Source organism: Coccomyxa subellipsoidea, assembly GCF_000258705.1.
Source record: "Coccomyxa subellipsoidea C-169, whole genome shotgun sequence".
Taxonomy (NCBI): Eukaryota; Viridiplantae; Chlorophyta; class Trebouxiophyceae; family Coccomyxaceae; genus Coccomyxa; species Coccomyxa subellipsoidea.
This window is the reverse complement of record NW_005178025.1, coordinates 915,367-943,225: the sequence shown is the minus strand read 5'-3', so window position 1 is coordinate 943,225 and position 27,859 is coordinate 915,367. Positions and strand designations below refer to the sequence as shown.

Sequence of the window (27,859 nt, the reverse complement as noted above, 5' to 3'; positions counted from 1 at the left end):
GCAACGATTGTTTTTACATAAAGATCTTAAGATTTCCAGCTGCATTGCACACTGTGAGAAGATAAAGGAGAAGAAAAGAACCACTGGTGGCACGTTTCTGCGCATCCCAATTTGAGCTGCTGCACAGAATAAGGCCCTTCTGGCTGGAGTTTGATTTGCTGCATTTGGGTCAAGACTTAAATGCTGTATGAGCATTTTCTAAACAGTTAATGTGTAGCACTCCTTAATGGCAACTGAAGACATACACACCATATCCAGAGCTCCCCTGACATGGGTGAAAGCAGATATTTGTCAACACATGCCAAAGCCAGACAAAGACCTGCCGTCACACAGTACTGGGTACAGGACGTGTCCCTCTTGTCTGTTGCAATTTCACCCCGCCAGAGGGTTGGCATGTATTGTGATCTTATCGATCTTGATTTCCTGCAGCGGTCTGTCCGCAGCACCTGCATGGACAAAACAAATGGTTACAGGAAAACTTGCACAACAGACTTCAAAGCATCATAGTGCCAATATGTCTGCACGGCTACAGAACAGCATGTGTCTCTTGGGCAGCGCGTCCAGAAAGCACAGCGCATTGTTCCTTGTGGCACCAATGCCGACAAGAATCACGTGATGTGAGGCCGGCTAACCTGTGGGGACCTTCTCCATTCTATCCAGGACATCAAGCCCATCGATGACATGACCAAAGACAGTGTATTTGCCTGCAGAAGCAGCTTCCAATGTCAGTGCATATGACTGTGATCAGAATCTGCTGATCACATCAAAACACCTGAAAGGCAGGATCATTTTGAAGGAAGGCTGCTCACCATTCAGCGTTGGATGTGTCTTGTAGGTAATGAAGAATTGGCTGCGCAGGGCACAGGCAGTCTCAGCACACAGGGCTTCGTTGACAGATTGAGGGGGCAAAGGAGTGCAAATCATGCTGCTTGGCTACAAACCTGCCATTTGTATTGGGACCGCTGTTAGCCATTGACACAATGCCGCGTTTGTTGTGCTTCAGCAGAGCATGATCAAAGATTTCATCAGGAAATTTGCCATTGGGAGTGCTGTAGATGCTCTTTCCACCCTTGCCTGTGCCTGTTAAACACAGGAGGAAGCTGAGACCCAGACCCTTTGACCTGACAAGCGCTTACTGATGCACTACAAGCCGTACAGTGCAGGATGGTGCGCACCTGTTGGGTCCCCTCCCTGGATCATAAATCCACGGATGTTCCTGTGAAAGATGGTCTCATTGTAGTATCCGCTGGCGCATAGAGCGAGAAAGTTCTCTGCACTCCTTGGCACCTCCTCGCAGAAGACTTCGATCTTCAGGTCTCCAAGGGATGTATGTAACGTCACTGCCTGTTTAATACCAGAACGATGGACGTGTAAGCTCTGCAACTCTTGCTGGCTTGCTATGCCTAAGTAGATCAGATCGGATACAGAGAAATAAAGATGGCACAGACAAGACATAGACTTGATCAGCAAGAACCTGAAAGTGCTAGCTTCAGCAAACAAGATCGAGCTTCAGAGGTCGGGTATGGGATATAAGCAGTTTGTTTAGAGAGAGACACTTGCCATGCCATCCTCTGTTCAACAATTGCGGCTTCCAGACACCAATAGCATGTGATCTCGGCTCCTTGCAATCTCGAGATGTTTCCCAGGATCTTCTCTCGAGACGGATGATTGGAAGAAACAGTGCCATGGGCTTGTCAATGTGGGCGACCAAAATTTTGGGGCTGCCCGCTTGGGCAGCGGATTTTACGTCCCCTTTCAAAACCACCGAGAGCAGACGTAGGAATTCGGTGTGTTGTCGCTTCCTGCAGCCTATTCAAACATCGCTACCCGAATAATTGCGTAAGTGTACGACTGCGATCGTGGAGCAAAGGGGATTTTGGAGAAGTGGCGTTGTGCGTCAAGACATCTTTTGTGTTGGTACTGACGAAGGAGGACTTCCCAGCGAGTGTGCAAGCATGATTCGGACGATGGCACGCGTTACGGACGTGCATATTCTCGAGGGTGGGTCCATAAAACGATCGATGAGCGCTAACAGTGAAGACAGCAAATATCTCAGGGTCAGACTTTCAGATGCGTCTGGTATCAAAGAAACGGCCTCTCCTTCTGCTTGTTGCCCTATTCACCAACTTCAAGGTGCCTCCAAGCTGGTCATTATATTTAATTCTACTACAAAGTCTTTTGTAGCAGTGCAGAGTCTGCTTTATACTCGTCGTACGGACCCCTTTCAAAAAGTAGATTGTTGTCGGATGTGGTATAAAATGGATGCATGTATGTGATCCCTTCACCTCATGGTATTGTGTTACCTTTGTTATTTTTGCCTGTGGCCATTGCTCCTTGCCTCGTCAACAGACAGGAGACCACTGCATTTCTAGAGTAAAATTGTCTGTTGCAGTGCTGCCACTGCATACCTCCAGCAAGCCATCCTGTTGTGGAATTCCTTTTTAGTTGCCCTGAAAGAATCTTGGTTGTCTCTTGCAGAGGACAACGAGGTGATGAACCTGCCAAAGATCAACGAGGAGCTCAAGAACTTCTTTTTGCCCAGGAAGTATGTCGCCCCAGAGCCAGAACCGGTGCCAGAGGTGAGCCTCATGTCCTGATCATGCGCACCAGTAACTGCAAAGCATGTGGCGCGAGGTGCTCAAGGACAATAAACCCACACATCCTTCACATGCAGAGTGAACACCTCCATGCAATCGAACAGGGACAAACGAAGCAGCGATCTCAACATCAGGCGTATTCAGACTTGTCTTTCAGCCATCGCATCTACAGTGGAACCTGAGATGCTGGCATGCATGCGCCCGGTGTGGCCTGTCCTGTGTCGATTTATATCTGGCAGCACCCATGATCCAGCGTCTCGCGCTTTTACAGGCAAAGGCGGCGCCCCCCGTGGAGGGCACAGACAGCGTCCTGGAGGCCGTCAAGGTGGCGCCGGCGGATGTGACAGCAGTGCCGGAGCCGGTGAAGGCGCTGAGGGCAGCTTCCGGGCAGCCGCCCCAGAGCCCCACCTCCGCCTACCGGCCGGGCGCCTTTGACAACCGCGGCCTGGCCGACACAGCCGCGTCCCCGGCCAAGCCCTCCAAGAAGTGGTTCAGCTTCACAAAATCAAAGTCAAAGTCCAGGTGCTGCTCCCCATGCCAATGCATTGCACTGCCCTTCATCAACACTCCCGTGAGACGCTGGAGCCTGTGAGACCCCCAGTGGTTGGCTCTCTCTACTTGGCACTGCACAGCCTTTGTACCCCGGTGCGTGTTGCCAGAGATTGTTTGTAGGTGTTTGGCATGACATGCAGTAGGTGCTTCGCTGAGGGTAGCCATTGAGGAACATGGGAGACTGCCTTGCAGAGATGGCAAATGTGAGGGTCCTGAGAGCGGGAACTTAAGAGCTGAATTTGTCTGGAATTGCTGGCCGCAGGCTGAACAAGGAGTCCAACTCCAGCCGGTTCTCGTCCTTCAACAACCCCACTGCCGCTGCCGCAGCTGCAGTACCGGTGCCCACACGCTTCCTGGAGAAGCACGGCGCTGATGCCGCCGGCGCCGACAAGGCCGAGGAGCCCGCTGCTGAGGTGCACACCCCTGGCATCGTTAGAAATCATTCTGTCCACCTCCCTGCACGGCACGTGTAATCCACAGGACACACGGGGGCCATGGTAGAAACGGCAGGGATTCAATGACAGGTCAGGTGGGTGGCAGACAATGCAGGCAGCTGTTTGATAGATGCTTATACTCCAACCACCGCGCACCGCGCCTGTAGGGCTCCTCCTTAGTAGAACACAGAGACAGAGAGAACGGGATGCTGGTTGAGGCACAGTTAAAGTTGATATTTCACACTGATGATCTTGTCACAATGTTTGATGTTGCTGCACAGGAGCCCGTGGCGGAGACTGCTGCGGAGCCCGTGGCTGAGCTGGCCCCTGCAGAGGAGGAGCACAAGGGTGAGGCGGCAGTTGAGGCGCCAGTGGAAGCAGAGGAGCCTGCTGTGGAGGCTGCCGAGCCAGAGGTGGAGGCTGTGGAGGCCCCAGGTAGGAGCCAGGACCTTGAAACTCAACTTCCGTCCAACCAGACTCTCTTGAGTCACGCCTCGTTCAGTGAAACGCCCATTCAGTGGAACGCCCCCTGTAAGGCCTGCCCATTGTGAGGGCAGTTGGTGAAGATGAGGGGTGTGTATTTCAGCGCTGCAAGTGGATATATCAAATATCCTTCTGAAGAGGAGCAGCCATAGCATGACAGGCAAAGGCTTTCAGCATGAGGATGGCTTTTCATTGACACATACTCCTAGATGATGGGGCTTCCAACGGAGGAAAAGCCGGTGAGTGACATGGGGAGTGTGTGGTGCAGTTGTGGTTGAGGAGAAGAAGGCAGAGGTCCCAGCTGAGTCTGAGGTAACTGCAGAGGAGCCCATCGTCTCAGAGCCCATTGCAGCAGAGCCTGTGCCTGAAAATGAGGCTGAGACTCCCAAGGAGACAGCCACAGGTGGGGCAGAATTCTCCGTCTGTTGAAGCTATCGTCCTGCGTGCCCAATGGTCACCTCACAAGCAAAACTCATTTCACACTTTCATCAAGAGGCAAAGTGCTTCTGCAGAAAAGATGCATTAGAAAGCTGCCATGATCCTACCCCTTGTTGGTTTCGCTAGATCCAAGCAAGTCCCTGTGCACGGTGCTCAGTATTTGTTGCGCCCCGCGCCAGTCGGGACCAAGCAGAATGAGTGCACGCATCTGCTGTACTGAAAGTGTGGGCTTGTGCGGCAGATGAGCCTGCCAATGACATTGAGGCCGTTGAGGAGCCAAAGGAGGCCCCTGTGAAGGCATTGTTGGCAGAAGAGCCCATCCTGGAGGCCCCTGAAGAGAAGGTGCGACACTAATTTTCCGTTCTTCTTTTCACATTGCAGCTTCACACGAATTGGGAGATCTCACGAACATCACATATCAAATTTCTAAGAAATATTATTAGATAGGGGGGACACATTCCTTGTCTGCACCAGAGCTGGATTTAAGCTGTGTAAAGATTGCAAGTGTGGATTGCTGACACTTATTGGATTGCATGTTTGCAGAAGGCAGAGGAGGTTGTGGCAGAGCAGCCGGTGACAATTGATGGAGAGGCGTCTACTGAGCCCGAGGAGGTCATTGCGTCCGATGCGCTGGAGGGTGACATGCACTCCATCGCAGAGCATCCCACCGCCGAGGCAGAGGCCGCAGCTGAGATGCCTGTCAAGGTGCGCAGCCAACTGTGCATTTGCATTCCTTTGTCCACAAAGATCAGACTGCAGCAAAGGGGGCGCACCCTGAAAAGACCTGCCGCTATGACCGTCTCTCCTACTGCCTACTGCGCAGTGCATCTGTTCATGTACCCTTTTGATGATCATATCAGATGTCTACCTCCCGCCCAAAGTCTTATTAATCGCTAGTCATGGCACTTTCTGTCTGGTCAATAAATTACTCATGAATTTTTGAACGTGATCAACTGTGTTGCAGGGAGAGGAAGCTGTGGAGGAGCCGGCCGAGGCAGCTGCCGTCACTGAGGTGGCGGTCCCGGAGCAGGCAGATGAGCTGAAGGAAGCTACCGAGGAGTCTGCCCCAGAGGTGACCGACATTACACAAGAAGGTATTTACCCGGCAGCCTCCCTTGCCCTGCCGCCACAGAGCAAGGCGTGCAGCAGGCAACGCACATGTGTGTGTTTCTGAACACAGAGAACGGGTGCACAGCATGTTTGGCGGTCTAACATCACAGCCGAACGTGTGTTTCTCAACACTACATGCCCCTTCACTACATGCCGGCTCCCTGCATGGCTCTTGCTCTGTGGCAGCATGCCCCACAGGTGGAGATGGGGTGTGAGCCTTATAGGCCGCCCTAGCCTCCACCTGCTGGGGCTTGCACCCTTGGCAGGGCAGAGGAGGCTGCTGGTGTGCTGACATAACCAGAACCTTCACTCAAAACAGTCAGCCTTGCTCTGACAGCCGTGACCCTCACCACAGGTCGGTGACATTCCAGTTTATTCGTTTGCGTTCTTCCAGCATTGTCTATATTGCAAGGAAGGCAAGAGTGTGGGGATGCTGAGTGGATGTGTATTATGGCAATTGTGCAGGTGCCGATCATGAAGTGGTACACGAGGAAGTCGCCGCAGAGGAAGAAGGGGGAGAAGAAGCAAAAGTGGTGGAAGGCGCTCAAGGGCACCTCCTGAGCGCCCCCGAGCCGGCCGACGTGCCCGCACCCGCCCAGCATGCCGCCCCCGCCAAACCCGCAGCCCCCAGCAAGAATGCCAGCTGCGGCTGCTGCATTGTGCAGTGAGCGCTAAAGGAGGTCCCGGTGCTGCATCGTGCAGTGAACGGAGAAAGAGGACCCGGCTGCTGCCTAGTGCAGTGAGCGCTTGGGAAGGCCTCGGCTGCACTGTGCAGTGAGCCGGGAGGAGCCTCACCAGACTGCGGATTCGTGCAGGTTTATGCAGCTGCCTCAGAGCTCAAGTTGGATGATGATGACTGATGTTGTCTGACGTGAGGAGTTGAAGTGGCAGCTGCGCTCGCGGTAGAAGGAGTAGGGACACTACGACAATATATTGGAGTGCGCGGCAAGATGGCATGCAGCCGAATCAGCATGTGGACATGGGAGCATTTCCACCTAAAGGGCATTTATGTTTGTGAGGCAGCAGTGGTCCCTTGACTCTATGCTAATTCGGGCATTGGGTGAATCTGGGGTTCTTAAGAGGGGAGCAGATGAGCTGCATTGCAACTCACTTGAACATCCAACAGAAATATGACTGAACCATCATTGGCAGCAGAAACAAAGATGTTGGGAGCCAAAATGAACAGGCCATGTTGGCAGGCAAACGGGATAGGTGTGCTTCACAGGTAGCTTTCCCCATGTGGGGTTAGCTGGTCTGGCAGGCCTCTGGCAGCACCAAAGAACTTTATTTTGATCAGAATTGATCCCAAAGAACCCAATGAGTATGTGCAACATGGTTGCAGTGCAGCTGCAGTCCGCATGGGTTTTGCAAACTGGTCATGAGTATTATCCGCAGCTTGTCCAGGCAAGGTGCCAGATAGCTAGTTTAGCTCAATTTAGTAAAGCCTTAATAGCTGCATGAGTCCTTTACAGGTTTTGCAGGCATTGCAATATAATGCTATAAGCTGAATGCAGAGGGGCGCGCCAATGGGGAGTCGTCTCAGTATCATATATATAGGGTGTCAACGTTGATGTCAACATTTTCCAATTTCTGCACTCTTGTAATATTTCTTGTTTTCAACTAGAGTGGTCCGCACGTAGGCGCTTGCTTGAAGATAGGCGCTTGCTTGAAGGATTCCTAATCAAATCTCTTCATCTATCTATGAATTGCTGTTGTTTCAAGCTCCCCAGCTCCTGTTTTTGCAGCTCGATATGCATGTGGGCAGGCCATAACAATGATGGCCCCAAATTCTCAGGTGCTCCTCTAGATTGGGCGGACTAAATATTTCCTATGCCGCTTCACAATGCAAGGGCTCAGACATGAATCAATCCATCCTGATTATAGACCAGGTGCACTGATGCAATCACACCCATGCTGCATTATCCATTCCTCCGGAAGACCATGCCTGTGCGCCCTGACATGCATGCCACTGGCAGGCAATAGCAATAAGACATATGTTGAGTACACAAACTCTGACAAACTCAGATCTATTTCAAACACACTGATCATGATGCTGACTTTACAGGTACACGCGGTTCTAAATCAAGCTTGGTCTCAATGTGCCTACAAGCCGCTCATCTCGCGCTGCTGTCAGCAATTCCATGCCCTGCACTTCCAGTCCAACCTTGTCAAGTCAAACACTTGAAGCGCAGATATCAAGAAACAGCGAGCAGCACCTAGTAGAATTTCTGGGGTAGCGACTTTATGGGCCAGACAAGACCACACCTTTGCCTGATGAGTGAGGCGCTGCTCGTGCTCAGCACAAAGAGCAGCACGCTGTTCTGCTGCTTCTCGCTCGACTGCTTTCACATCCAGCTCTGCCACAAGCAGCTCTGTCCCATCCTGCATGTTGACATGAATTGAATATCAGGGGCCTTGTCAGCACCACTGTTCCGGTGTCTCTCCATGCATCACTCTGATGCAATCTTATTGCTATGTGCTCTGTCCATGCATCCTATCTAGATATCATAGGGTATCTGTCCTTCAAAGATAGTAGCCAATGGGTAGGTGGAGCATGTGCGCTTGTCGGTGCTCTCAGGAAGGCAGGCAGCGCCTCACCTCTAGATCAAAGCTTCCCAGGATTGCCTCGTCATCGATCCCTAAGCTTCTGAGCATGCCATCTCCAGTAGGGCCCCTCGCGCTGAGAGCCTGATGCTGGGCTGGCAGCTTGAAAAGCCGCTCGCACAGTTGCTTCAACTTCCTCAAGTTCATATTCCCTGCATCATGTGCATCCTCTCTCAGTACTGCTCACCATTTCAGCACTCCAGGGTTCCTATGCATGCAAGCGCTTGCAATGCACCCACAATGGCGTAGGAGCAAGTCCTGTTCCAAATGAGTTAATAAATACATGCATCTTCTTGATAGGCAGGGACGCACTGGGCAGCTTCTTAGTCACGGAAGTACTGTTGCTGGCTGTGCAGGTGAGCCTCAGCTGCAGCATGTTGCTGGACAGGGCACTTGGGGCAGACGCTGCAGCAACTGCTGGCGCGCCTGTATCCCCATACCTGCGGCATGAATTCATCTCAGGCTTGATGAAGTTGCTTGAGGCTGCTCTTTGGGCACATATTATTCCATACCCAGCTGGCAGGTCGTTGCCACGCAGACACATCCTTGTACGAATGTCTTCAGTGGTCACATCTGCAATGCCTCATGTGCAAAATGATCAGCTTGTCAGCGGTTTGAGGCATTCGGGAAAGCGATCTCACTTTGCTTGCAGCTTTGTCAGGCGCGGGTGCATGGCATTCAGCTTGGTCTGTGCATCAAGATCGCTGGATAGTCCATGCAGCTCCCCTGTTGCCAGCACAACACACCTTCTTTGAACCACCGTATAACAATGGTACAGTTGCATTTGCAGATTTTGAACAGACGTAGAAGCTCACCCAGGATGGCCCTCATGTATCGCAGCTCTGATTCCTTCCGTTCATATGGTGATATAGTACTGGCATTGAGGGTGGTCAGATGAGGCAGTCTGGCTATCACCTGCCGCATGTGAAGCAGAGGTTTGAGCACATGCCACCCATTTTATGCATAGCAGCTCATGAGAAATGCACTGCGCAGGCAGGAAATGTATTTGGGCTGAAAATACAATCAAGCCGGAAGCACCTCAAATCGCTCCTCTTTGCCCGAAGGAATGAGGGGATTCCCTGACAAGCGAACCTCTTTCAGACGCTCAAAATGTGCCAGCGCGTCGATTGACTGCCAGCTGTTGAGCTTGTTGTTGCCGAGCAGCAAACAATCCAGCTGCTTGAATTCTGACCCTGCCAGTGAAGTTGACCTCAGCTTCAGTACCTTTTGCACAGATCATCGCCTTTGACGATCATGATTTGGTTGAAATATATCACATCTCAGATTGGTGTGCTGGCCACAACGCCATACCTATTGAGCTGCCGGTATGGATTTCTGCAACCTGATTGTCATTTAGGGAGATGCAGCGCAGGCAAGGGAGCTGTGACAGAGACCGCACTGCATCCCAATGCTGGATTGCATTGTTGCTCAGATCCAGCACCTGCAACATGTGCATTAAGCCCGGCAACTAGACAATGTACTATTGCCTGACAGAGACAACATGACTTGTAGAACATCCGTGCAGGTTGATGTTGTGACGACTCACCTTGAGCATTTGAAACCCATGGATGCTGTTCTCAATTTTCTCAATGCCGTTCCCACAAAGACACAGCTCCTCAAGTGCTGGCAGTGCCTTTTCAATGCTTTGGACCTGAGCACGGCAGTAGCAGACCATCAGTTAAAGCTGATAAATAAGTACTCTTGCTCGCTGCCCAGAGAAAGGCGCACTTGAAAGTGAGCTAGATAAGCGTATAAGGAGTGCACCAAAGCTGTCACAGGTTCCCCACCTGTTCCCAAGCAAGGCAGCAGAAGTTGAGTACAAGCAGGCGCAGAGCTGCGAACGCAGGACTGTCTGTGGATGCCGAAGGGAAGGCCATGCGATTCCAGCTGAGGTCCAGGCTGCATAGCGAAGGCAGCTCCTCAGCCAGCCTGGAAACCTCATTCCAGCTGGGCAGCAGGTTCGCAGCTAGGCTGAGCTCCTGCAGCTTTGCAGCTGTCCTGTTGAGAGTCCCGGGCGGTCCCTGCGGCAACATCTCAGTTCATTGGCTTGTACTACTGCCCATGCAGCAACTTGCAGAGTCTCTGGCAGTCTATCATGCAGAAAAGGCGAGAGTCAGGAGCTGATACTCACAACGGATGACACCCTTGCGCTGTCCAGTGTGGCATGCGTGGCCGCCTCTAAGCATGCCTGGTGACCTCGTATTTGCTCTTCACCCAGAAGCTCTACATGTACTTTTCTCCGTGATGCAGTCTGTACATACATTTCTTGATCCGATGCCTCCCTAGCCTCATTTTGGGCATCCTCTAGATACCTGCTCCAGGTCAACGAGGGCTTCGTCAGGAAGGACGCTTGAAAGGGTCAAATTGTCTTGGCAGTGGATATGTAGATCTGAAATGCACATGATCTGTACTTTCTATGGAAAGTGCTCCCATCTTGATGTCTTGAAGTAGAAACTTTGCGATATTGCATCGTACTTTGAATGCGATCCAGCACACACAATTGTATCATTGTCAGTTTGTGATCCAACAGCCCAGCCCTACCTGCCAGCAAGAGCTTCTGTAAGATTTATTCCGAGGTCAGCCACTGCTAGCAGCTTGTTCTGACGTACTAGGGAGCCGCTCGTTCGACCATTCAAGCATGTAAAATAGCTTTCCCCTTTGTAGCATCCGTTATGTTTGCCACGAGAGGCATCGTCCCAATCTAGACCAACCCAGATGCCTTCCTGGCCTGCAACTTCCCCAATATAGCGTACTGTCGCAGAGTGGCTGTCAACCTGTAGACGACTTCCGATCTGCAAATCAACACTGTCCATTTGCACAGGAGGGTACTGCAGCAACTGTAGAAGCGCTCCTCCATCGTTCATCGTCTGGTATGCCATCAGCCTGTTCAGGCACCTGTACAAGGTACAACATCCACCTTTGTGAGTCAAGGACAATTGTTGACATCAGCACTGCTTCGTGCTGCTCTGTGCAAACCTGCCATGCTGATCTGTGTGGCAACAGATTGCGTTATCTGATAAGCCTGAGCGCTTGACAGCCTGGAAATGATCTGAGGTATACCGGTACTCTGCAGACTCATGATCATCTGATCAAACACATTCAATGTATGCATGCAGCGACCTGAGCGCTTCTCAGACTGAAGACAGAGAATCTCAGTGGCCACAATGAAATGCCCCATGCAACGGACCAAGCAATACTGTGCAACAAAAACCAATGCAATTCACTCATGTTCAAGCAACTCTCAGGTGATGCACATAGAGAATCAGATAATACAAGTCAAGTACTACTCAAGTACTACTGCATAGTATGCAGAGCAGAAGCATTCGGCCAGACATCAGAGAACATGTTTACAATGGCATGCACGTGTCTAGCCAGGGCATCTATATAGATCTGGGTAAAGCTTTGCACCACATGCTCTGCAATTACTGTGATCTTGAGGGAATACAGACAGACCGCAGTCTGCACAGACATACAAAAGAAGACACAGCGCTGGAGCTACTGAATCCCCTCAATGCAATTGCAATCGCTGATACATTCTCGCTTCACACTCATCGTCACGCCAATACGATACATAATTGCTCATATGGCAATCAATCGCGACATAAATAGCTGTGTCATTTGGCACTGCCATCTTGCAATCCTTTTCCACAGGGGTGCTGGAGCAATGTTTGGCGGCTGTTGCACAGCTCTTTCCATCTCCAAAGCGAAAGGCAATAAGCTCATATCCACCAATACGCACAGTCTCCAGCAGAATTCTACATATCAGCCTGCTGCCTTCGGCCCAGCTGCATGCGCTGCAAAACAGCACCCCGCCCTCTTGACATGACAATACATCTTCAGCCTGAGCGCTGACATAGCAGGCGCTCAGTCTGCCATGAAGATGTCTGAGGGCTGCAGGATGAGCGGCCCGCCAGCTGTGTTGGCATCAGCGCCGCTGCTGTTGTTGCTGTTGCTGCCATTGCCCACACCCAGATGCCTGTGCTCCTTGACGGGCAGCTTCTTGGCCGCGTTGCTTGCAGCGGCAGTGGAGGGCACACCAGCAGCCGGCCCGAGACCCTGCTTGGCAGCAAATTTCGGGCCGGCGCCTGGCTTGTGCGAGAGGGAGGTTGCAGGCTCTCCCGCCCACACTGCTGCTGCCTTGGTGGGTCCTTGTGGCCCAAGCGGCGAGCGCTTGTGAGTGGCCGCCGCGCCCTGCGTGCCTGCGATGCGTGCCGGGTCTGGCCTCGCGGCGGCAGACCTCCCCTGGCCTCCCTCAAGGCCCGGCTTGCCTGCAGCAGCGGCCCCCTGTGGCGCCGAATGCTTCGGCTTCGCCTGTGCCGTGCTGGATTTTGGCTTGGCATCCGGCCCTTTTCCCGCATTGCTCTGACCTTGCTGCTCTCCTGCTCGCCCCGCCTTCAGAGGCCTCTCCTTGGCCTGCTGCTTCCTGGGGTCGCCAGGCTTCTGGTCACGTGTTGCGGCTGAGCTGCTTTTGGCGCCTGCTTTCACAAGCTTGGGCGCCGGCTGCGGAGATCGCCCAGAGTCTGAAGACGTTGGAGACATGCGCGTGTCCCTGTCATCCTCATCTGACTCGTGTGCCTTGAAGGCCCACTTGGGCGCGCTCAGGATGCTCTGCACACAAATCAGCAGGTCAGGGCTTGTTCAAACAGCTACGTCTCAATCATCCTCTCTCTCAGAGACTGAAGACTTTGTCACATGCCGCTAGCCAAAATCAATTACAGGGATGTTGTCAAGTGCACATAATAGGGAAGGCAGGACAAGTTAATGGACTGAAGAATTCAAGAATATAGTCGATCAGCTATGTGTGGTCTTAATGGAGGAAATAATGAACAGGGGAGCACTCACTGCATCCTTGTTGGCAGCCCTTGCATTGAGCTCCCGGCTGCCTCGGCTCACCCCACGGCTGTTGCCGCGCTGCTTGTGGTGCTGTTGTTCGCTGTCGCTCCCTGCTGCAGACACTTCCGGGGTGACCAGCCCTGCCTTGCCGTGCTGAGCACCTCTGCTGCCACTCCCCTGTCAGCACCACAGCAACAGTCACAACACATCCAACACTGAAGATACAGATCGCAATACTGAGCCATGAGACAAAGACTACCTCGCACTAGGCAGATAGTCGTGTAGCATGCTGGAAAGGAAAAAGGTACCTTGGCTGGCCGCTGACTCGGCATGGCTGCAGCACTCCGAGCTTGTGGCTGGACATCCTCCGACTCCTTGAAGATTTTGAGGGGCGGCGACTTGTCTATGCCAGTCCTTGTCGTGACGCGCGCCCCTCTGTTCCTGGCTGGCTGCCAGTCAGACCCCACCACCACATTCGGCTTCTTCTTTTCATCAGCGTCATCCGTGCACCTGCAGACCACACGAGCAAACTTTGCTTTCCATTCACAGACCCACACCACACTAGCCACCTGTGCCTGTCCCTAGCAAGAAGATCACAGGGACAACCATCAGCAAACTCGCCATGCTGAGTATATACACAATCAAAGGAATAACAACCTGTGCCTATCCCTAGCATCAAGATCACCAGGACAATTGCTAGCAAACTTAACAGCTCACCCTCAGCAGACTGCTCAGCACTTGTGCAATCAAAGGTACTCAGACTTGAGTACGAAACCAGCCAAGACTGCCGGCCGCAAAAGAACCCGCCGGTGTCACACCTGCCCTCGTTGACGTCGTAGTTGCGGCCGTGCTTCCTGCGCGCGGGCGCAAAGGCTTGCGGCGGCCTGCGCAGGGGCAGCGCATGATGCGGCGCCACGCCCACCTCGGGCCCGGCCCCCTCCAGCTGCGTGACCAGCGTGCCCCGGTCCTCCAGCATCGCAAAGTGCACCCGGAACCACGCCGCCAGCGGATCCTGCCGCTCCGGCTCCGGCTCTGGCGCCTGCCACACAATCCCCATCTCAGCACTTCAGTCCTCCCATACTTTTCAAGCATATCCACGGCGCTGTAATCCTTCACACATGTCAGGCCACAGTCCGGCCTTAACTCACAGCCCAAGAAACACGCAGTCTCAAACTACAGATGCCTCCTGCGGCGGTGCACCGCTCGAGCCTTGCAGGCCAGGCGCTGGCTGTCACAAGGTCTAGCAGGATGTATGCAATTGGGGTGGGGACGAAGCTCACCTGCGCCTCGTCTTTGGAGGAGAGGCCAACGCCGTCGTTGAAGCCAAAGCCGCCAGTGTCAGGCACGCCAGAGTTGCTGTGCGTCGCCCCGCCGTCCTCGCCGCCCTGCAACGCCGCTGGCGTCTCAGCCGCGGGTGCAGCTGCGCGCATCCGCTTCCGCCGTTGCTGAGGTCGCTGCTGCTGTTGATCCGGGACATCCTCATGAGGAGACTTGTGGGTCTCCTGCTCATCCTCAGCCGCTGAGTCCAGGTCCATTGATGCGCCGGTGCCCGTTCCATCCGTCGCCTCACCTGCAACACACCCATCTGTAACATTAAAGCTCAATTAATCGCCAAGATGCACTTTTGCATATTGTGGGACAGTTCCAGAAGCTTCGTTGACGCTGCTTTCACAAGCACCATTGCGTGAAATTTTCAAGCTATGCAGTGAGTGATACAAGGCCCACCTTGCGCCTTCTGCCTGGGTGCTGCATGCTTGGAAGCAGAGCCCGATCTGCGCTGGCGTCCAGGCTTGGGGTTCTTCTTGGGCGCCCAGGCTCCTTTGCTGATGTACTTCCAGGCATGCCTTGCCAGGGAACCCCGCCAGATGCGGCTGCTGGATTTCTTGACCCACTCCTTTGTCACTAAATCGCCCTCCTCAGGGTCTGACGCATAGAAGCAAATGCGTCATTCCTTCTCGACATTCACACAGTCACAGATTGCCAAATTCATGTATTCAGAGCGTATTAGGGCTGCGAGCGCTGTTATCAGAGCACTACAAGACTCTGTACCTGGAAACAGGACTTGTATCTCGTTTGCAGTCTCTCGCAAGATCGATGCTTGGTACCAGACATTGGAGCCTGCTTCCATTTCCATCATTGGCTTGTCCACCTTGCAGTCAAAAGGTGGCAGATCTAACTGTTCGCCAGGTTGCACTTTGGCACGTTCCTTCTCCTCAGCCCTGAATGGAGAGAGCACCCCGAACATTGATGGGCCAGATCGTCAGCAAAGATGCTGGGACCACAGACTGGCAAATACCGCTTCTGATCTGCCATACCTGCCAGATGTCTCAGCTTCCTTTCCCTTCTGTACTCGCTCCTCATTGCCCGTCTCAGCCTCGCTGCTGGCCTGCATGTCTGATCCTGATTGTGAACTGTCTAAGCTCATATCTTCCTGCTGAGCATACACATATTCCATCGGTGACCAAAGCATTCATGCGCACCGAAAATACATGGCATTCTCAAAATACATCAATGAAGTATCAATGAGGGATTCTGTTGCTGATCAAGAATGGACAGCACCTCATCAGATAGATTGGTCCCCTCTGTGATCCTGGTATTAACATCCGCCTTGTCTTGAGGGGCCGTCGAAGGTCGAGTAAGGTCGAAGCCACACACTTTGCATGCCTGCGAATATCACTTCACACATGAGCAACTTCACATCACCAAGGTTGATCTTAAGGTCGTCATATTCGTGGATCAAAGTTTAATCAGCAATTCAAAACACACAACGAGGAAGATTCTTACCTTGCAGCCAGCCTTGGTCACTGCTTGACAACCACTGCAGCACACAAATAGAGGCCCCTGCTTCCTGTGCTGCTCCTCAAACTTCCCTTCCGTGGCTTCTGTCATGCCATACGCATCCAGGGATGGATCCCAGGGACACCAGCGACCAACACGTGCATCACTGCAGAAAGCCTAGACACCCAGAGCCCTCCCATCTGCTTGCATGGCGGGACCTATGCTGGGAGGTACCATGCTTCTACCTTCGCATCATTGCTGACCAAGGTCTTTTTATCTGACCGAGTGTTCCCTTCCTTGACGGCTGTGATTGTATGATTGCCTGGCAAAACGTGATGATCAAATGTCAGGCACACGTCTTCCGCGACTGACCGGATCTTCTGTCTCAATTCTCAATGTCCTGCTTCGAGGGGACCGTCATTCCCAGCCCATCCTGCTGCTGTAGATTTGGCGCTCAACCTGACTTCTGCAAGCTCGCTGCTTATGTCAAACAAATTACAGCAACTTTGCTACTAGCAGCTGCAAATTGTCACTGCGTTCTATTGCCACATAATTAGAACGGGATAATTCATTGGTAAGTGCTGCAAGTCGAGGTGTTGAAGCCTTGAAACAAACGTGCTGCTCGCTCAAACACAGCTTTGCAGCCAGGAATTGAACACTGCATGCACAAACAAGATTAACGAGCACTGTTTGCTGAATCTTGTCCAAGCTCTGCTCCGTCTCCTCCCAATGTGTTCCAAGGAAGTTTGGGCGGTCCGCTTATCTGACGTGGAGCTCCACCTTTATTCCCACCCCTCAACAAAGGGATATGATAGCTTACAGTTGAGGGTTTAAAGGTCAAATTCCCCGATCTTGAAAGGGGAAGTCCTGGAAAGAGGCCTTTCTAGCTAGGCTACTACTCGCAAACATGCCGTCAGTTCCTGGTTGCCAACAGTGCCAAATAATCCCTCTAGAGATCTGTAATGCCTAGGTACACTCCAAAGAATACTGCAATTAATTGTTATCGCAGGCAATTTTGGAAAGCGGCGCTCACCAGCCTGCAGGCTGGTTACCAGCTGGTGACTGAGTCTGTAACTGCATGTACATCTAGCAAAGGCTGCAACTTTGATGCCTTGTACACAAACACCACAATTAACACATTCACCAAACGGTGCACTGCCAGTCAGGTGACTGCAAACGAATGAGAGTGATATTCAAATGCTGCCCCCAAAGAAGCACCTGCCACAGTGTGCCTGTACTCTTTGGCAAGCGCCTCAAAATAGCAATTGTGACCAATGCCGAAGTCTTGGCTGCAGTGCGTCATGGCGCAACCAGGGGGAGTAGCAAGACCAGGTGACTCCCCCTGGTGCAACTTATCTCATCATCATTGCTACATGTACTGTACAGAGATGAACCCTTCCCTTGGAAATGATGGATCTCCAACACAAGCATTCGTTGCTATGGACGGGTCCGAGAGCAGTGGTGAGCTTGCATTGGTTTCCAAAGCCCACATAATCCACCTAGCTGCCAGTCAAGCACGCACTGCCTTGCAGACATAAGCTGCAGCGGAAACCATGAAAACGCCCAGGCATGCGCCGCCCATCGTGTCCGACACCCTGCCACCAAGCAGCACAGACATAACTCGATTGAAGTCTCATCATGCTGGTCCTGCACCGACCGGTAGCAAAACGCAGGCTCCTTCCACCGTTTGTATTGCGACAAAGGCCATGGAGTCATACCAGTGAACATCTGCCAGGATGCGGCCTGAAGCTGTGACTAGGCCGCCCAGGATCCAGATTGGCAGCGCACTGACCTGTACAGTGCTCACGAGTGCATCCAGCAAACGGCCCTCCCTTGCATTCAAGTCGCCCCCCTCCGTATCACCCTCCGGACCTGCATTGCGCAAGCAAGTGTTTTATGAAGCACATGCATGCAGTGATTCCATTTGTCAGAAGCTCAGTGAAGCTGGTAGTGCATGTCAACCACCCTGGGGCCAGGTGCGCACCAGCGACACACAGCGGCAGAATGACATACAACAGAGCGCCAATGACGAAGACTGAGAATGTTGTGTGACCAGACGGGAACGCGAACGAGCTCTTAACATCCGAGGGTCGTATCCTGCAGCTTGTCAGAGGCCTCTGTCAAGCGACAGATGCCAGCACACATAATATCCAGCAACTTTGCATGTTCAGAGCACATGGTAGACAACAACATTTAAACATTGTTGTCACACCTTTGAAAGTATTGCTTGAGAATGTCCACAACCAGGACATCGCTTCGGCCAGAGCCAACGCCGCTGACAACCCACAAGGCGAACACAGTGATGCCCACGCCTCTGGAACCACGCGCTGGGTTCTGTACGACTGCTGCAAATGCGCAGGCCAGCCAGCCTGCTGAGCCAATATATATGGGCAGATTGGACATGAGTTTATTTGCAGCCATGTCCCGCAGCGCAGGGGAAAATGTTCCCTGTGCAGCACAGATTTCTTTGGTATCTGGTAGGCAGCAATCCGTTCGATAATTAGACTACATAGCAGACATATTCATAAGCCAGCTTGCGGTCAATGTTTAGCTGGCATGTGTGGTGTACCTTCACCCACGCGTGCACAGGCCAGTCGATGTAGTGTGGCAAAAGGTAATAGCTCTGAATGGGAAACTTTGATGTGCCCCCGAAGACGTCCCAAGCAATCAGCAGAAAAAGAATTGCGGAGCCAAATAGCAGCGGTGGGCTTCCTGCAGCAGCCAGACTTTAGTGGTTCTTCCAGTAAACGTCTAAATATCTGAGCAAAGGAGATCCACGAAGATAGCAAGTGGAAAAGGGCTCATACCTGCAAGGTCTAGAGCACGGAGCGCTTTGTCCCTGTGTCGCACTTTGATATCCCCCTGATGTCTCGACACCAGCTTGGTCAAGGCTTCCTCTGCTTTGCTGAGCATCTGTGCTGTGGATCCAGATTTCCTTGTCCCAGGCATTTTCATTTCTAGTGGCTCGGTGCCAGTTTCCTCCGACTTCGAAGTGCTACTTCTGCTTTCTTCTGCAGTTACAGGGTCTTCAACTGCGAAAAGCCGCTGTCTTTTTCGTGATCCAAGCGTTCTATATCTGCAACGCAACTCCTGGTGGACAATATGTGCTGTGAAGGCAGTATTCTCGGAAAATTTGTGTCCAAAGGCAAGGCCCCTGCTGGTGAAGCGGGACAGCATGTATCAAGGCTCCTGATGCCCCCCGATCTGCACAGAAATCCCACAATGTATCATGTGTACTCTGTAGGAGGTGCACCATCTTAAATCGGGAAAATGGAAGGTGCCCAATACTAGTAAAAATACAAAGTTTTCGGCAAATATTCTTCTTGATTTACTGTAGTAGATACCTTTACTGTTATAGTAACAGAATCTCCTCGATCGTTTCGAAGTTAAGGTCCAGTGATAGTGCAGATGCCCACAGCGAAGCTGCTGAAGCTTGTTGTAGTCAAAGAGAGATGAGGTAGAAGTAAGATGCAATTCTATAAACAGGGGACAGGTCCCTCTTAGTGAGTCTTTCGTTTATCAAGGCATTTGTGGTCGACAGAAATCCTGGAATTTGTAAAATTTCGCCAAAAGGAGCAAGATTTGCCATCATTTGCCGCCTGTTCCGCCAGATATTTTGGAAACGTTTTGCCACTGCATTCAAAAGGACTTTTGGACACCCGATTCGAGCCATCTCCACAATCTTCTTTGAATCGGAAGATTGTTCACGTGCAATTCTTATCTTATGTGTCTCCTTTAGGCCAAAGAAGCTAGAAACGGCCATCCTCTACCTGGAGATCTGGAAGAAATTGCATGGAGGACCACAGATCTGGGTATATAAAAGTATGTGAGAGCTTGAAAGATAACCCAGAATTTATTTGATCCTAAATTCATGAACTACAATGTGAAGGTAAGTTGTACGGTGCAGCCTTTCAGCTTCTGGTTCATCTTCTTGGCTTTCCTATTACTTAGGAACAGGACGTGCATGATCGTGCATCTGGTTCAATATTTTGTGTGCAGCTTGCCCTCTGGTGGACCTTATTCGAAAATGCTAGCGCCAGCCTGCGATCAGGAGACATATTCTCTGCGTTCATCTACTTGTACACAAAGAGCAACAGCGTTGTAGGCTACATACAGGGTGTCAACGGCATCTTACAGGTGATCTCACTGTCATCAGGCAATTCAGTGGGCCTGTACCTCTTAACGTATGTATCACCAGTGCACCATTTGAACGTACAGCAAGGGATTTGCCAGCACCTTGGGTACTCTGGCATTCAAGAAAGTGCTATACACAAGTATATGCGCAGCAACTTTACTGATGCTGTCAGATTCACTGACATGTTTAGTGGGGGCCAGCTCCTGACAGCCCCACTTGCAGGCTATTTGGCAGACAAGTTCAGACGAGATGCAGTTCTGCGAGTCGCGGCGGCAATTGGCCTTGTGGCAGGCCTCACACTTGCAGCAGGTCTGTATTTCGAGGGCCCCATCTGGCACTTTGTGCTCGCAATGGGCCTCATGGGCATGTACAGGGGATTCAACAACCCTGCAGTTGAGTCCATCTTTGCAGACTCTGTACAGACCGGCAAAAGGTGTGTGACTCTTGTCCTGGGCACTTGAGTCCTGCAAGCCGGGATCTACTTGACTGTTCTCTTTCCTTTGCTGTGCGCTTTACTGTGCGCGGCTGAGCAAGTGTGCACAAGAGCATGACAGCCTTCTCTAAATGCCTCCGTGGTGTTTTGCAGCAAGCTCTACACATGGAAGCATGTCATCACGAGCCTGTCGTCTGCATTTGGTCCAATTGTGAGTGTGGTGCTCTTCTACATTCTTGGAAATCAGTGGGAGGTGAGTAACTGTACTATGTTCTGGAGCATCTCTATGCCACAATTATGCCAAACTATTCAGTGGAGCTTCTGTTGCGAGTCTGCTGATGAGTATCCCAATCTCATTGTTGCTGTGCACAGGTCGGTGACTGCAGGATTGTGCTGCTCATCGGCTTGAATTCCATGCTGATTCCTCTGTGCGTCATGTGCTTTTTCAATGATGATCGCACCTTAGGTGCCATGAGCGAGGCTGTCAGGTGAGGCCTTGCAGCAAAGAGAAATGCAGTCGAACCAATTCTGGTGCATGAATTGAGAAAAGAAGCAATCAGTCTTGGGTGTCATGCAGCCCTCTGATAGATGCAGAGCAGTCTCCGGTCAAAACAGTGCCCAGCAATGAGGATTTGAGTGGCCACCGTTCCTGCTGTTCGTCTGCATTTCTTGTGCCAGCCCTGATCACCTCTTCAGACCTAATTGGGTCCCTTGCATCTGGTGAGGCTCTGCTGGAAATCGTACACCTGTTTTTGTGCTTGGTGGGCATGGGATGAGTTCATGAAATTGCTGATCCAACATGGTGCACGTGCAGGCATGACCATCAAATTCTTCGGACTGTTCTTCATGCAGAAGTGCGGCCTGTCGCCCGTGACAGTATCTATCCTAAGCAGCGTCAGCCCAATTTTTGTCAGCTTTGGCTCGATCGCAGCACAGTCCATCTCACACTGGTCAGCACCCCTGCCATTTCCTCACTTCTCTGCCTGTCTCCCTCTTCAAAAATTCCCGCCTAGCATGCGTCAGATTGTTGCCTCCCCAATGGCTTTGGCTTTATCTTAACAACGGCTATGATATTATCTTACCAATGGCTCTGATCTGCTCTTGCAGGTGTGGGAAGGTGCCAGTGACATTAGTCACGCGCGCATGTGACATTGCACTGCTGGTCACAATGGCGTTCCTACCCACGGGAGACAGCCCTTTGAAGCTGGTGCTGCTGGCGGTGCACCTGCTTAGAAAGGCCTGCGCGAATTGCACTCGGCCCCTCATGCGCAGCATCCTAATGGAGCATGTGCCCAAGCGCCACAGGGGCAAAGTGAACGCCCTGGATAGCGTCAGGACCTTCTCATGGTCGGGCTCGTCGGCTGCTGGCGGGTGAGTGCCTGCTTCTGCCGCCCTTCTGGAGCCCACTGTATTCTGTGTTGATCCTGTTGAGGCAGGAGTCTGGCTGGCTCAACACTGATAGAACCTTCTCACTCATTGTCGGGGAAGTGACAATGAGGTACATGATTCTGACATCAGGCCCAAAGCTTTGTGTGTGTGGGTGGCAGGGTTTTGATCGAGCGCTATGGGTTTCAGACCACCTTCCTGATCACGGCGTGCATCAAGACGGCCTCTTTTATTCCGCTGCTTGTGCTGCTGTGCGTGCTCAAGGAGGGACCGCAAGGAACCTCCTGGCTGCCCCTCTGGTGCAGAAGGAGGCCTGTAAATGCACTTGAGGATGATGATACAGAAGCAATAGAGGACAACACATTGCAAGCTCCACTTCTAGGCAGAGCAGGACAGCAGTCTGGTGCTCTGCACCAGACTGCTCTGCATAGAGAGGAATGAAATTGTACAAACTCGAGAATGAATACAAGCAACTGATTTTTGTGTATCAATTTACAGTTGAGAGCTTCAATACTTGTACAACCAAAAGAATATTACTCAAGTCGTAAAGATGTCCAGATTGTGTGCACAAGTGAGCGGCTGTTATTAGGCTAATGGAAACATGGCCCCGGATGTATTCAAAATGGATATATGCCTTCTGATGCAAATCTTGTGGCATCTTTTGTGGCCCACACATTGTGGGCATACTGCCATTTGGCAACAACTCGCTCTCTCGATCGTCGCATGTCTTCAGATTTACCATTAAAGGGATGTGGACAGGGGACTCTAAATTGATTTAGAGTCCCCTGATGTGGAGGGTTCTGACACAGGCTGGGCTCCAGCATTTCACTCCTACAAAGACATTATTCCCAGGCATGAGTTCTTTTGGTGACAATCTTACTGTTGCATTGCGCATGTATAACAGGGCTTACAATATGCAAGTGCAGTCTCCCAAACTCCTCTAGAGAGTTCTGAGGACTCCTCAGAAAGACTCGGAGTCTTTCAAAGTTGATGGTTTTTGGCTCGATTGCCAGTCTCGAGCAATACTAAAAAGGCTCACTGGACAGTTGCTATGACACAGGGCGTGCATGCTGAAGCTGCAGTTTGTTCAGCCTATCACAGTGCCAAATTTAAGTGGTGCCCGTCCCCCCACAGCATTCTTGTTACTCTTATTACACAATGTTGCTGCCAGAGGCAAGGTGGTTCTGCGGGTAGCTGCATGTGAAGGATAACAAAATTCTATGTGATGTTGAACTTGCCAGATCCAAGCAAGACCCAACTCATTCTGGGCGTGGTGCTCATTGTGCCGCCCCCCACAGCATACTGTACTATATTTTACTATGCTGTATCTACACATCGGCTCTGGTTGATGCTGCACCAGGCCTCCAAACGACGTACAGTCCCCCCTACTTGCAATAAGTTCAAAATTGTATCTTGGCACTGCAAGGTTGCTCTTGCTGCCTCCAAAAGGTTTGCATTTTGTGATGTCAGCGCTGGACACGCCAATGTCAAGATGCAAAGCTGCGCCTCAGGATTGTCTCATGAGGCGGAATGAGAAGTTCTCAGCGCACTGCAGGCTGCAGTCGTCAGTTGCTTGGCACTGAGAGCGCAGAGAGTCCGGCTGTGGGTCCCTGAACTGCCAGGCGCCCCCCTTTGTGGACACCAGCAGGCCCCTAGAAGCTGCGCTGTTCCACTTCTGTCCAGTGAGCTGGAACCCCTTGCGGGCCAGTGAGGGCACCCTCTTGGGCAGGCTGCTGCTACCCAGCTGTGATATCATCAGCAGTCCCAAGTACCTGCAAGGGAGCCCCCCCGTCACACAAATTTTACCGAAACAGTACAAAACAAATGGCATGCAATTCCCATGTCATTTTTTTGAACAGCTGCGAGACACCTGACCTTGCAGGCACCTGAGAGTTCTGCCAGGGAGCACTCAGAGGCAGATATAGAGCACGCAAGCTGGCACCACTGATTTTGGCAGCGAGTCTTGTTTAGCAGTCTCACATGCGAGACAGGTCAGTGTCGGGTGAGTGGCCGCGGCCGTGGCCACGCTGCTGCACAAGGATGGAGGCCAGGCGCGGAGGGCAGCCGGGTCCGGCCACTGTGAACACATTCTGCAGGCAGTTGTTCACCAGCTCCAAGTGCTCCAGGCTGTCTGACTGGAGCCCTGCAGCATGCATGCACCCCCGCTCACATGCCATTACAGAGACTCAGCGGCAAACAGCATACAGAAGGTTGCAGCTTTATGCAATCCCCGCTGACTGGCCATCAGGGAGACAACCAGAGGCAAAGAGCTGGCAAAAGGTGACGCAGACTTGAACTTGTGTTATTAAGGAGGTTCCAAAGGACTACTTGGTGAGCTTGGGACAGGGAGCACTTTGGGAATTAAGGCAGATGGCTCCTCACCATGAGGGCATTCAATGCAGTCGAGCACAAGCTCTCTGAGCTTGGGCAGCTTGGATATCTCGTGGCCGGCCAGCTGGGCGGGGTAGGCCCTGATGCTCCGCCGCGCCAACGCTCGCAGCACCAAGCGCTCCTGCACATGCCACCTTCTCGCTTTCACTTACTCTTTCAGACCTTGCCACTCCCATGAATCAGCGTGTAATCCCCACATGCTGAGCGTCAGCGGAATGGCACGTGGCCTGGATAGCTGGCACAAGGTGGCTGGATGGGGGCTTACCAGGCCGGGCAGGGCAGTCAGGTTGCTGAGGTTGCCAAGGTGAGACGCGCTCAGCTCCAGGGTCGTCAGCGCGGCAAAGGCCGGGAACACGGCTGGGCCGGCGGGGAATTGCAGCGTCGTGTACGTGCGCGGCCTGGGAAGCAGAATGACATCAGTCATGCGTCAAGCTACACACACTCTTCTGATGGATGACTCGAACATATGACGTCTGCTTATCTGCTCTTGCTTTGATTAAAGGATGCTAGCGCCTCCCTCCTGACATGCTTGCAAGATGGTCTTTGAGCATGTCGGAGAGAAACTTGTACCCAATGCCACCTGCTCGTGAAGGAGAGATCATGCACGATAGAAGGAAAGAAGGTTGCCAGCGGCTGGCAATTTGGTCACCTCAAAGCGACAAAGTGATCAGTCAAGGTTCCTCACCGATCGGCGCAGCCGCGGGGCAGGTAGCGCTGGTGGTCTGCGCAGGGGAGCGTGGAGAAGGGGACCAGGGAGAGGCCCGACAGCGCCAGCGAGCGCAGCCGCGGCAGCTGCTCATGCGTCAGCAGCGTCTCCAGGCCATCCACTGCCACCAGCCCCTCATATGCACTGTCCACTGCAAAATGCTCCAGCCGCTCCAGCTTCGCCTGTTTCCCCCGAGACCCAGACTATCAGTAACAACGAGAACCACAGTGGAAAGGGAGGAGTCAGCGCAAGAGATTCAGTACTGCAAAGGCAGCTGCAGCAGAACGGGGTCAGCGTAAGAGAGTGATTACTGCAAACAACAGCAGTAGGATGGGTTAAATGCAAGAGAGCTGGTGCTGCAAAGGGAACAGCGGAAAGGGCTCAGGGCAATAAGTTAGGAGGAATTGCTCCTGGCTGTGTATGTCCCCGGGCGTTGGTCCATGCAGAGATCCATGCGTGAAGAGCTGACAGGGAGTGCACAATCATCATTGTCATCACTTTTGTCATTGAGCACAATGCGGTTGTCACCTGAGTGAGCGGGCGCAGGTCAAAGATGAGGGGCACGTCTGGGTCGTGCTCGGTGAGGTCGCACGCGCGCAGCGTCAGCCGCCGCAGGCTGCCCCGCCTCTCACCCAGCATGCGCACCTGAGCATAAGTTTGCATGCTCAAGCACTGTCACCCGCTCTGCCAGAAGCCTTGTTGCCATTAGCATGTGAACTCTTGGGACCGTCACAGGGTGTGGCGTTCCACACAAGTACAGTCCACACATCAATCTTAGGCATATGCAAAGCAGGCGGACCCCATATAATACCGCCATATCTACAGTATATAGCAATCCTGTGCTCTTCTTCAAAGTCCTACAATGCTAGCAGGGCTGAGAGATTGGCAAGCGTTCGCACCAGGTCAGAGTCCACGTCGTGCGGCAGCATGTCGGAGATGGTGAGCTCGGTCAGGTTGGGCTGCGACAGCATCGCCCGCAGCAGCTTCCTGTTCAGGCGCGCATTGCGCTCCGACAGCCGCAGATGTGCGCGCACGCTTACATGCGGACCAAAGGAGACCTCCTGCGATTACATCAGCCAGCCTCCCATAAAGCGATAAACCATGTGTCCGCTGTGTTTGGATGCCTGAACAATGCAAAGCACTGTGGAGCACTTCCGCTGCATGAGGATAGCTCGCCCATTTCAGCGAAGACTGGACAAGGCCTCTCTGACCAGTACAGGGAGTCCACTTATGGAATACATGATGATCATGTCTCGCAAAGATGGCAGCCATCAAATAGAAATGTGAGGCCTTGATGCAGCCTTAGTGATATTGCAGACATATGATGGAGCAGCACAGACATGTACTAATGCCATGGGGTAGGAGCTGAATTTGACGCGATCGTTCTCCTCCGAGAGAACTGGGAAGACGCACCGGCCCCAGCCAGCGCTCGCATGAGCAGTGGAGCTCGCAAACTTGACCCCAGATGCCCGCCCTTCTCAGCCCGTCCACCAGCAGCGCAAAGTGCACGCTCGCAAGCCGCGTCTGCTCCTGTGACTTGCTGTCCACACTGACAGCCACCTGCAGGCACACCATTTATTGTCAGAGCATCATTATTATTATTACTACTATTACACGCTGCCAAGATGCAAGGTGCGTCTACAGACAAGCTGCAGTAAGAAAGCTGCCATATTCCTACCCCATGATGGACTCGCCAGATCCAAGCAAGACCCAATGCACTGTGGGCACGGTGCTCAGTATTTATACCGCCCCCCGCCAGCCGGGGCAGTGCATGAGAGGTTCTTTTCCCAAGAAGCGTTCATGGGTACTGTGATCGAGCTCTGGTGGTATGATTGCAATGCACGTGAGGAAAATACAGTGATTAACCTGCACGATGCAGATTTTTGGGGCAGCCTGGATGTTGAGAGCGCCCAAGTCCTCACTGGCCGGCAGGCTGACATCGCTGCAGTGCCAGGGGATGTCCAGCTGGATGATTCTAAGGCTGTCCATAATTGTGGGTGGGATGGGATGGAACCTGCGAGTCACCGACACCCCAACATTCAGAAAAGAGTGATACTACACAGCTGCCTGTGGACGGTTCTCAGCGGGTCCAAGATAACATGTAAGACAATGTACCCTGGGATTGTCTCCTTCCCACTGATATCGATGCGCAAGAAGTCGCTCGTTTCGTTGGCAGCAGCCCGCAGCTCCCTACAGCTTGCTCGCAGCGGCTTCTTTGCATTGCCAGAGAGAGCGCGTGCCACAGCTTCTAGTGCACTGGTTGGCAGGTCCAACAGGCTTGGGGGAGACCTGCTCAGAACGAAAGAACAGGATAAAGTACCGCGCCTCAGTGTCGTGTCAGAGTGCCTGACGGAACACTGCTGTGCTGAGTCAGAGAGACACCCATTTGAAGCACATGTGACAAAACTTAGGGTCTGCTCCTTTCCCCGCCCAAGCGCGGTGTGCGATGGCATTGAGACAATAGTCTCCTATGTTAGAAAGGTTTACAGGACCATTGCGCACATCAGGCAAGCATTAATCCAACATTGCTTTGAAACGTCCCATTTGAATGCCGGAGTTTTCTTTCACCAAGTGACGCTAGACTTAGCACAGACAGATTGGATGGAGCGCATAGAAAAACAGTTCCGTACCCAAACTCTGCCATCCTTCTCCTTTAGCTCAAGCCTTCAAGAACCATGACGTCAGTTGCTGGTCTGCTTCCCCAGAGAGAAAAAGCGCTGTTTCCCGTCGAGCGCTGGCTAGCTTTGCAATCTCAAAAGCCTTGTACGACGGTGTAAACGCAACTTTTGCACGCAATGGAAGCACGGGATAGCTTGTTGCGAGCTTTCGAACCGCAAAGGACCCTCCCTTGCGACACCAACACCCCCAAATGCTTGTGAGACTAGTACGAAATTATGAAGCTTTCACTTTGCTAGAATCTTTATTTGGAGGTCTATCGCGAATTGTATGCGACGTTCGATTGAGGCAAATCTGCGAGAG

At 52.3% G+C, this 27,859-nt stretch overlaps 7 protein-coding genes across 7 annotated transcripts; 2 read left to right on the top strand and 5 right to left on the bottom strand.

The window, feature by feature from the left end:
* COCSUDRAFT_31089 (cyclophilin-type peptidyl-prolyl cis-trans isomerase) lies at positions 1-1,653 on the bottom strand. Its single transcript, XM_005644196.1, has 6 exons — positions 1,561-1,653; positions 1,176-1,344; positions 942-1,080; positions 810-850; positions 633-704; positions 1-446 (listed from the first exon to the last, which is right to left on the bottom strand). Exons 1-6 carry the CDS (start codon positions 1,561-1,563, stop codon positions 373-375), a joined length of 498 nt encoding a protein of 165 aa, XP_005644253.1. The 5' UTR covers positions 1,564-1,653; the 3' UTR covers positions 1-372.
* A 142-nt stretch (positions 1,654-1,795) lies between these two features.
* Positions 1,796-7,232, top strand: COCSUDRAFT_67761 (hypothetical protein). The gene is made up of 11 exons (XM_005644195.1): positions 1,796-2,001; positions 2,479-2,579; positions 2,869-3,119; positions 3,412-3,562; positions 3,865-4,018; positions 4,335-4,469; positions 4,746-4,846; positions 5,048-5,209; positions 5,469-5,598; positions 6,080-6,278; positions 6,390-7,232. Exons 1-11 carry the CDS (start codon positions 1,956-1,958, stop codon positions 6,472-6,474), a joined length of 1,515 nt encoding a protein of 504 aa, XP_005644252.1. The 5' UTR covers positions 1,796-1,955; the 3' UTR covers positions 6,475-7,232.
* A 243-nt stretch (positions 7,233-7,475) lies between these two features.
* On the bottom strand, positions 7,476-10,251 carry COCSUDRAFT_48833 (hypothetical protein; the record flags this gene model as incomplete). The annotated part of the gene is made up of 9 exons (XM_005644194.1): positions 7,476-7,760; positions 7,880-7,996; positions 8,213-8,370; positions 8,531-8,658; positions 8,860-8,944; positions 9,034-9,133; positions 9,311-9,442; positions 9,765-9,869; positions 10,006-10,251. The coding sequence occupies 9 exons, from the start codon at positions 10,249-10,251 to the stop codon at positions 7,692-7,694; spliced, it is 1,140 nt and encodes a 379-aa protein (XP_005644251.1). The 3' UTR covers positions 7,476-7,691.
* A 1,302-nt stretch (positions 10,252-11,553) lies between these two features.
* Positions 11,554-15,443, bottom strand: COCSUDRAFT_67759 (hypothetical protein; the record flags this gene model as incomplete). The annotated part of the gene is made up of 8 exons (XM_005644193.1): positions 11,554-12,826; positions 13,061-13,228; positions 13,360-13,561; positions 13,870-14,090; positions 14,332-14,621; positions 14,777-14,974; positions 15,101-15,270; positions 15,367-15,443. The coding sequence occupies 8 exons, from the start codon at positions 15,441-15,443 to the stop codon at positions 12,083-12,085; spliced, it is 2,070 nt and encodes a 689-aa protein (XP_005644250.1). The 3' UTR covers positions 11,554-12,082.
* A 1,896-nt stretch (positions 15,444-17,339) lies between these two features.
* COCSUDRAFT_58438 (hypothetical protein) lies at positions 17,340-18,742 on the bottom strand (the record flags this gene model as incomplete). Its single annotated transcript, XM_005644192.1, has 5 exons — positions 17,340-17,424; positions 17,548-17,701; positions 17,814-17,946; positions 18,399-18,541; positions 18,637-18,742. The coding sequence occupies 5 exons, from the start codon at positions 18,740-18,742 to the stop codon at positions 17,340-17,342; spliced, it is 621 nt and encodes a 206-aa protein (XP_005644249.1).
* A 1,572-nt stretch (positions 18,743-20,314) lies between these two features.
* Positions 20,315-22,590, top strand: COCSUDRAFT_48831 (MFS general substrate transporter; the record flags this gene model as incomplete). Its single annotated transcript, XM_005644191.1, has 7 exons — positions 20,315-20,397; positions 20,551-20,650; positions 20,770-20,885; positions 20,975-21,117; positions 21,212-21,347; positions 21,505-21,768; positions 21,945-22,590. 7 exons carry the CDS (start codon positions 20,315-20,317, stop codon positions 22,222-22,224), a joined length of 1,122 nt encoding a protein of 373 aa, XP_005644248.1. The 3' UTR covers positions 22,225-22,590.
* Positions 22,591-23,290: 700 nt separating this feature from the next.
* COCSUDRAFT_58436 (hypothetical protein) lies at positions 23,291-27,524 on the bottom strand (the record flags this gene model as incomplete). Its single annotated transcript, XM_005644190.1, has 11 exons — positions 23,291-23,555; positions 23,764-23,926; positions 24,166-24,295; positions 24,440-24,572; positions 24,860-25,062; positions 25,409-25,525; positions 25,780-25,941; positions 26,294-26,440; positions 26,747-26,894; positions 26,996-27,169; positions 27,511-27,524. 11 exons carry the CDS (start codon positions 27,522-27,524, stop codon positions 23,291-23,293), a joined length of 1,656 nt encoding a protein of 551 aa, XP_005644247.1.
* Between the last annotated feature and the right edge of the window lie 335 nt (positions 27,525-27,859).

What these genes read in the sequence shown, in the direction of transcription:
- COCSUDRAFT_31089 (XM_005644196.1), bottom strand. An exon ending in GGTCCCAATACAAATGGCAG is followed by an intron (nt 851 to 941) that starts GTTTGTAGCCAA and finishes TGCCCTGCGCAG; the next exon opens with CCAATTCTTCATTACCTACA. An exon ending in GACACATCCAACGCTGAATG is followed by an intron (nt 705 to 809) that starts GTGAGCAGCCTT and finishes CTGCTTCTGCAG; the next exon opens with GCAAATACACTGTCTTTGGT.
- COCSUDRAFT_67761 (XM_005644195.1), top strand. Translation starts at nt 1,956, where the DNA reads ATGATTCGGACGATGGCACGCGTTACGGACGTGCATATTCTCGAGG. An exon ending in TGGAGGCCCCTGAAGAGAAG is followed by an intron (nt 4,847 to 5,047) that starts GTGCGACACTAA and finishes GCATGTTTGCAG; the next exon opens with AAGGCAGAGGAGGTTGTGGC. An exon ending in GACCGACATTACACAAGAAG is followed by an intron (nt 5,599 to 6,079) that starts GTATTTACCCGG and finishes GCAATTGTGCAG; the next exon opens with GTGCCGATCATGAAGTGGTA.